The 7,064-nt window shown below is 53.4% G+C and overlaps 1 protein-coding gene across 2 annotated transcripts; it reads right to left on the bottom strand.

Moving 5' to 3' along the window:
* Positions 1–140: 140 nt before the first annotated feature.
* On the bottom strand, positions 141–6,007 carry PSRC1 (proline and serine rich coiled-coil 1). 2 transcript variants are annotated; one of them, XM_010343990.3, is made up of 8 exons: positions 5,936–6,007; positions 5,550–5,606; positions 5,401–5,458; positions 4,504–4,945; positions 4,024–4,138; positions 3,664–3,933; positions 3,283–3,376; positions 141–3,040 (listed from the first exon to the last, which is right to left on the bottom strand). In XM_010343990.3, exons 2-8 carry the CDS (start codon positions 5,566–5,568, stop codon positions 3,037–3,039), a joined length of 1,002 nt encoding a protein of 333 aa, XP_010342292.1. In that variant the 5' UTR covers positions 5,569–5,606; positions 5,936–6,007; the 3' UTR covers positions 141–3,036. The 2 variants fall into 2 exon arrangements, with proteins under 2 accessions (XP_010342292.1, XP_010342291.1); XM_010343989.3 differs by having other exon boundaries at positions 5,550–6,007.
* Positions 6,008–7,064: the final 1,057 nt, after the last annotated feature.

Below are 7,064 nucleotides of genomic sequence, written 5' to 3'. Positions count from 1 at the left end.
AAGATCAAACCACTGCACCCAGCCTCGGTAATACAGCCAGACCTGTCTCAAAACAAACAAACAAACAAACAAAAAAAAAACCCTGGAACCAGACTGAGTGACTTAATCTTTCTAAGCTTTAAGTTTCTCTGCCTGCAAAATAAAGATGATGATAAAAGCGTCCACTTTATTGAACTTTTATGCGGATTAAGTGAGTTAACACATGTAGTGCTTAGAACAGTTCATAGTACATAGCAAGAGGCCGGTAAACACTGGCTTTCGGTGTTGTTGCTACTGGGTGCGGTGGAAGAGTGCATAGAAAAAGTAGAAAGCCAGGCCCAAAGGGAAGTAGACAGGCAGGTGGCTGAACAAGAAGCGCAGCCGTGGCAGGAGGGGCTCCTCCCTGACTGGCACTGCCTACTGAAAGTGCTGCTGAAGCAGGTTTGGCATGGGAGGGAGTGGGGTAGGGACAAAACTCAAGGCTGACCAAGAGGGCAAACAGGACGCGCCTTGCCCTCTCCAGCCACCAGGTGGCAACAACACATGGTCTGCAGCTTGTTTTGCCTCTAACGACCCACCCAGGGTCACACATGGCTCACACCCAACGCACACAAACGTGTCACCTTCCAGCTTCGCCCAGGTGTGTACCTAAGCCTGCTGACCTTCCAGTGCTTCTACTGGGCCAGGAGCCACAAACAGGCCCTGCTCACTAGACACCACTGCAGGACACAGCTGGGAAGCACATCTGAAGTTCCTTGCCTTACACCAAATTCCTCCAGAGCCCAGTATTCCGTGTCTGTCTGCATACCCCTTCCCTCCCACCAATTCCTGGAATCCGGAGCTGCAGGCGTTGCTGCAGAGCTCAGGGAAAAGTGTCTAGGCACTGTCGCTCAAGTTGGCAAATGTGCTAGGTGAACTTTGGGATCAGCCACAAAAGGGAGAAAGCAGCGGCGGGCCCCTGGCTCCAGGGACAGGGCAAGGACACTTTGGTGCCTCAGCCAGGCATTTATGGCTATATAGGCATGGGTGGGGCACCAGCTGGCAGTCCTACTTCTCTTTGCCCACTTACCTTCTGCTTTTCTTGAGTCTTGGCCTGGCTTTCAAGGAGGGAGGAGGGAAGTTTCCTCAAAACTCAGAAGGAATTGAACTGGTTCTGATTACCAGAGTTAAAGGCTGCAAAAAAAGGGAAGCCCTACACCAAATGTGTTAAACACGTCTTTGTCATTCCTTCAGCAAACACTCACCGTCTTGCACTCAAATATTTTCTGAATAAATAAACCAAATGCTCTGTGAGCAGTGCTACACACAGGTCACAACACTAGAGCACAGCAGAGGCTTCCAGATCCTGATGCTCACCAGTCTAACGGGAGATGAGGAGAGCGCAGACAACCCCAGTGATGTAAGCTGGAGCATGACAAGGTGTTCCGGCTGCTCTGGCTGAGGTGACTGGGGGAGATGAACACCACTAAAGGGCCTTCATGTCTCACAGGGAGAGCAAATAAGAAGCTGGTGTGGGCCGGGCATGGTGGCTCACGTCTATGATCCCAGCACTTTGGGAGGCCAAAGTGGGTGGATCACCTGAGGTCAAGAGTCTGAGACCAGCCTGGCCAACATGGTGAAACCCTGTCTCTACTAAAAATACAAAAAGTAAGCCAGCGTGGTGGCATGCACCTGTGGTCCCAGCTACTCAGGAGGCTGAGGCAGGAGAATTGTTTGAACCTGGGAGGCGGAGGTTGCAGGAAGCTGAGATCGTGCCACTGAACTCCAGCCTTGGCAAAAGAGTGAGACTCTGCCTTGAAAAAAAAAAAAGAATAAAAAAAAGAAGCTGTTGGTTTCTAGGAGGCCCCATTCCTTTGCCAGTAAAGGACATTCAAGTTTAAATAAAGAATCTACCTAGCCTAGCTTAATAGCCTCACATACTGTGAATTAGCCACACTTAACTTTCATCTGGACCTTCCAATGATACAAGAGACCTGGGGAAAGGCAGCCTGTCCTTGTCTAATGCCAACAAGGGGAGTAGTCACAGCCTGATGAGCCAGAATCTCAAGGCCCTAGGGCCTATTCAGGCCCCTGTCTAGGAGGCCCATCCTGGCCCCCTCCCTGGAATTATGGAGATTTACTCCAAGCTTGTTAGAAATTGGAGCAGGGGCTGGGCGCAGTGGCTCACATCTGTAATCTCAGCACTCCAGAAGGTGGAGGTGGGTGGATCACCTGAGGTCAGGAGTTTGAGACCAGCCTGGCCAACATGGTGAAACCCTGTCTCTACTAAAGATACAAAAAATTAGCCAGGCGTGGTGGCGGGCGCCTGTAATCTCAGCTACTCAGGGGGCTGAGGCAGGAGAATTGCTTGAACCCAGGAGGTGGAGGTTGCAGTGAGCCAAGATTGCGCCACTGCATTTCAGCCTGGGTGACAAAGCGAGACTGTCTAAAAAAAGAAATCGGAGCATGATCGACTTCCAGATATACAGAGAATATAAAAATGCCTTCACTTTATTTTAGAAAAATGAAGACTGAGAGAGTAAGCTTATCACAAACTGGCCTATTAGGAGTCACGGAATTCACAGGAAACAATTTCTGAAGACCAGGTGCCTGTTGCCGCCTCTCCAAGCAGGCCGGAGTCCAGTAGAGTATGAGATTCAGGAAGACAGCTCCTCAGAGAGCAGGAAGGTTAGCTACAGAGACCACTCACATGGAAATGTCCAGTGAACCAATGCCCGGGAAGAAGATCAAATTCTCTGGGGCTGACCACAGAGTGGGGGTGGATAAAGACAAACCACTTGACTGTACCTCTCATTTCTGTTTGTTCATTTCACTGCTGGAAGGTGACCTCTTTTCCCCTAATCTTCTTTCAACCCAGAGAGTTTAAGTCTTCTCCAGCTCAATCCTAATCCACCCCATTTCCCATGGTCTCTATCCTGGGGGACCAGCCCTGGTGGCATCTCTTCCTCCTGTCCCTGTGCCAGAATCTGCTGGAGTCAGGGTCTGCTGGGTAGAGGCAAGTCCAGGAACTGATTGTAGTGGTTTGCTACTGAAGTCTTGCTTGCCGTCCTGACCTCTTTACCTAAAGAGATAGAAGGAAGAACTGCTTTAAAATGCCATCTTTCCTCAAGCCCATTTGTCACCCAGCAGAGTTCAAGCTCCTCAGGGTGGGAAGAAATGGGACCCCCCCCCTTCCCCTGCTCCCAGCTCCCCTCCTCTCTCAATCTTTCCACGCAAAATTCAGGGCTAATGTGCCTAACAGTTTAGAATCCCAGATGATGGCAGGGTAGGGAGACGGGACGGACAAGGAAGGACCAGACTGACCTGGTAAGTCCTGGGACTGCCACTTTCCTGGGGGGCTGCACATTGCTGCGAGTGGTACCCATGACAGGAAGATTTAGTCGCTGGGAAACAGGAACTTCATGGGAGTTAACAAAGGAAATGAGTTAGCAGCAAGTTTAACTGACCTCAAAAAGAAATACTGGATGCAGGGAGTGAGTGTGGGATTAGTGCTCTCCCCTCAGCCATGATGTATTTGGAAACTAAGACTTAGGCTCTGTCCAGCCCCATATCCTCTCTGCAACTCAGCCTCCCCATCTTCCAATTGAATTGCAATGAGGATGGCAAAAGTGGTCCCCGTTGTCAGCTCTGGGAGAGTGAGGACGTGCCGGGCAAGGGCAGGTATTCCTCCTTCTGATCTCTTACCCTTGTGTCCACTTTCCTTCACTCTGTGTCCTGCAGCGCTTGGTCTTGGAAGCCCTTTCCGAGTTGACAGAGAATCCGGAGGGAGGGCACCTCTGCCAGGTGGTACACTCCGGCTGGTGAGTGGCATTCGGCTGGCAGGCCTGGGGATGGCCGAGGGAAGGGGCAGCTGACTGGAAGATTTCGCAGCTGCTCCCTGTGGCCGGGGCAGGCGTTGAGAGTTACTGGTCGAAGGCTGTGGGGCCAGGACAGGTCTGATGGGGGTAGGTGGACCTGGTGGAGAGCAGTAGAGAAATTTCAGAGTCAGTGCCACAAACTCCCCACTCCCACTCACCCGCAACTTGGCTGCTCAGGTCTCCTCACTGGCTGCTGCTCTCCCACTGGGCCCAGCTTTCCCTCGGACTGGGGGCGTCGATCGGGTAAGAGGAGAAGATGCTGGGCTTTTGGATGCAGGGAACAGACTGCAAGTGGGTGACTCCTGAAACACAGAGAGGGAAAAAAGACTAGAGTGGAGAAAATATTCTGTGGCTTAAGGAATTAAGAACTAGAGGTGGAGCGTTGTTTAGATCCCAGTAAAGAAGGGTAGATGTTTGCTGCTAACATCCCCATCACCATCACTATTGCCAATACCATTTATGGAGTTTATTATAGACATTACAGAGCTTATACTCAGACACTATGGTAAGAGTTTTTGTTCTCTTTGTTTATGGTTCTCATTTAATTCCAACAATTCTAGATGAAGAAATACTATCCCCGTTTTACCAATAAGGAAACCACTCTCTGCCTGCATCATGGCATGCGCTCTGTCTGGGGCGCACTTCCAAATCGGTCCTCTCAACTCACCCTCTTCATGTTGGAGGGCCTCTTTCCAGGCGATGCCCGAAGAGTCCTGACTGACCCCTTCCTGTCACTGCTCCGGAGTCGGGGCGTCAGGCTGCTTGGGGAGGGGGTGCTCCGAGCCAAAGAGTTCACAGTAGGCAGCAGGTCTCGGACAGGACTGTCCTTGAGCACAAAGGTCTCTCGCCGAGGGCTGGGCTTCACTCGGTGAGGCCCCAGGCCCTCGCCCGTGCTCTCCCGCTCCTGCAGGGCACACCGCTCCAGCTGGGCGGCCAGCCGGTTGGCCTCATCGAGGATCTCCTCCAGCTTCTCCGGGCTGAGGGGGCCTAGGCTGAACCTCAGATCCTGGGGAGCAGGAGCCACTGCATTTGGGTCACTTCGGTGGGAGAGGCCCCGTCGAAGTGGTTTCTCTGGAGTCACCAACACTGTTATGTCTTCTTCCTCACGGCTGAGACAGGAAACAAACCAGGCATCATGCCCATGCAAAAGACAACAGAAGACTATGCAAGGGAGACTGGGCAAAAGCCCCACAATGGAGCCAGGGACACAACCCCAGGCCCTGATGATGTCTGCGCTGGCTGTGAGATGTGGCCTCTGGGTGATGAGATACCTGGTTCTATGGGGCCTAATAGGCCTTTAGCATTTACTGACATCAGAAATGATGCCAGGATGCAGATGCAGCAAATCCACTTACCCTTCTTCTTAACACCCAGCTTCCCGCTTCTCTCCCTACTACCAATAGTGTCATAGAGGCCCGAGTCAACCAGCCACCCAGCAGCCCCGAGTGCACCGAACCTTGCTAAATTACCAACCCAAGTCCCGGAGGCCAATAATTCAGCAGTAAGGGGTTCGAGACAAAGAGGTGCTATTAGAGGAAAGTACGTGGGATAAAGAGGCTGGTACCTGTCAGATGGCGACAGCCCCCCAAAGTCCAAGGTCTCATCCACAATAAATTTTACATCTGAAGGGGAAAGAAGAATGAAGGCCAGTCACGGGTCCCTGATGCAGCTCTCCATTGCTGGGTCTCATTCCTCCCTCCCTCCTTTCCTTACCTTCCTCCAAATTCTCCATGTCCAGCCAGCAGGAGCGAGAGTCCACCTAGACCTGAGCTGGAGAGAAAAACATACCTTTCCTGAGGTATCCATCCTGCCCAGGGATCGCAGCCATATTCAGGCCAGGGGCGCGGGTCATGCTGGAGGCAAAGCAAGCGCCCAGGAGTGGCACCTGCCGCGTTACTACCCCTGCTATCTCCGGGAAAAGTGCGGAGGGCTCCTCCCACCGCCAGACCGCCCTGGAGCCGCCCCTCATGCCGGTCTCTCCTCACTGGGGGGTTCTGAACGCCCCATCTTCCTCCCCGCCACTATCCTCAGGGCTCTTCACCCCCCAAGCCACGTTTCCACTTCCCTGACACCACACGCAAAGCACGCCTCCAGCCCACCCTGTTTCCACTTCCCGCGCCGCCTTGTCTTCCACGCAAGTCTTCCCCCGGCAACCTAGCCCCGGGAATCTGCTCCGAGGGGGCGGGGCTCCTTTCGAATCTCTCAGGCCCCACCCACTCAAGCCACACACGCACCGTGATTGGTGAATCTTCAGGGGGCGGGGCTGCGGAGCTGCCGGCAGGAAGTCCGCCGGTGGGGGCCGGAGGAGAACCGTTCCCGGAAGCCTCCAATCCGGGAGGCTGAGGCGGAGCCCAGCGTCGAGGCCGGGAGTGCGCGTGCTGGCGTGCCTGGAGACCCTCTTTGCCGCTGGCAGATGGGAGCGGACCGCGGCTGGCTGGGAGGGAAAAAACGGACCCCCGAGTGTGGCCCTCGCGCCCCGCCCTCCTCCTGCTGCTGGGCCACGGAGCCTGCAGTCTCCAGAGCGATTGTGCTGCTTAAACCGACGCCCCGCGGGAGGAAATTCGTTTTCTTGGGCGCAGTCAATATGCAGGCTCCGCGTTGGCCGGGGGTCCTCAGGTGTGGTTTTTTCCAAGTTAAGGAAGCACCTGAACACTTACATTGTAGGCATTTGAGGTTCTCTAAGAAGTACATCTTCCATTGCCTCTTTAAGAACCTGACGCAGGTGTAAAGAAGGCAAGGGGCGGCCGGGCGCGGTGGCTCAAGCCTGTAATCCCAGCACTTGGGGAGGCCGAGGCGGGTGGATCACAAGGTCAAGAGATCAAGACCCCATCTTGGTCAACAAGATGAAACCCCGTCTATACTAAAAATACAAAAATTAGCCGGGCTTGGTGGTGCATGCCTGTAGTCCCAGCTACTTGGGAGGCTGAGGCAGGAGAATTGCTTGAACCCAGGAGGCGGGGGTTGCGGTGAGCCAAGATCGTGCCATTGCACTTCCAGCCTGGGTAACAAGAGCGAAAACTCCGTCTAAAACAAACAAACAAACAAAAAGGCAAGGGGCTTTTCACCCAGGCAGGCTTGGGTTCAAATTCAACCCAAGTTTAACGGACCTCAAAACCCCAGTTTCGCTTTAGAGAGTCTGCCTTGAGTATATATCTGCCCTTTTCGTGAAAAGAGGATGGTGGTCCTCGCAGTTAATGATGTTAGGATGATCATGAAGGCGTTTTCTAC

The sequence above is a fragment of the Saimiri boliviensis genome, chromosome 11 (assembly GCF_048565385.1).
Source record: "Saimiri boliviensis isolate mSaiBol1 chromosome 11, mSaiBol1.pri, whole genome shotgun sequence".
Classification (NCBI taxonomy): Eukaryota; Metazoa; Chordata; class Mammalia; order Primates; family Cebidae; genus Saimiri; species Saimiri boliviensis.
The sequence above is the reverse complement of the archived record's forward strand: the minus strand, read 5'-3'. Positions and strand labels throughout refer to the sequence as shown.

Bases quoted from the DNA above. Each gene is read 5' to 3' on its own strand.
- PSRC1 (XM_010343989.3), bottom strand. The intron at 4,139-4,503 runs GTGAGTTGAGAG...TCTGTGTTTCAG, and splicing joins GGCCCTCCAACATGAAGAGG to GAGTCACCCACTTGCAGTCT. The intron at 3,934-4,023 runs GTGAGGAGACCT...GCTCTCCACCAG, and splicing joins CAGTGGGAGAGCAGCAGCCA to GTCCACCTACCCCCATCAGA.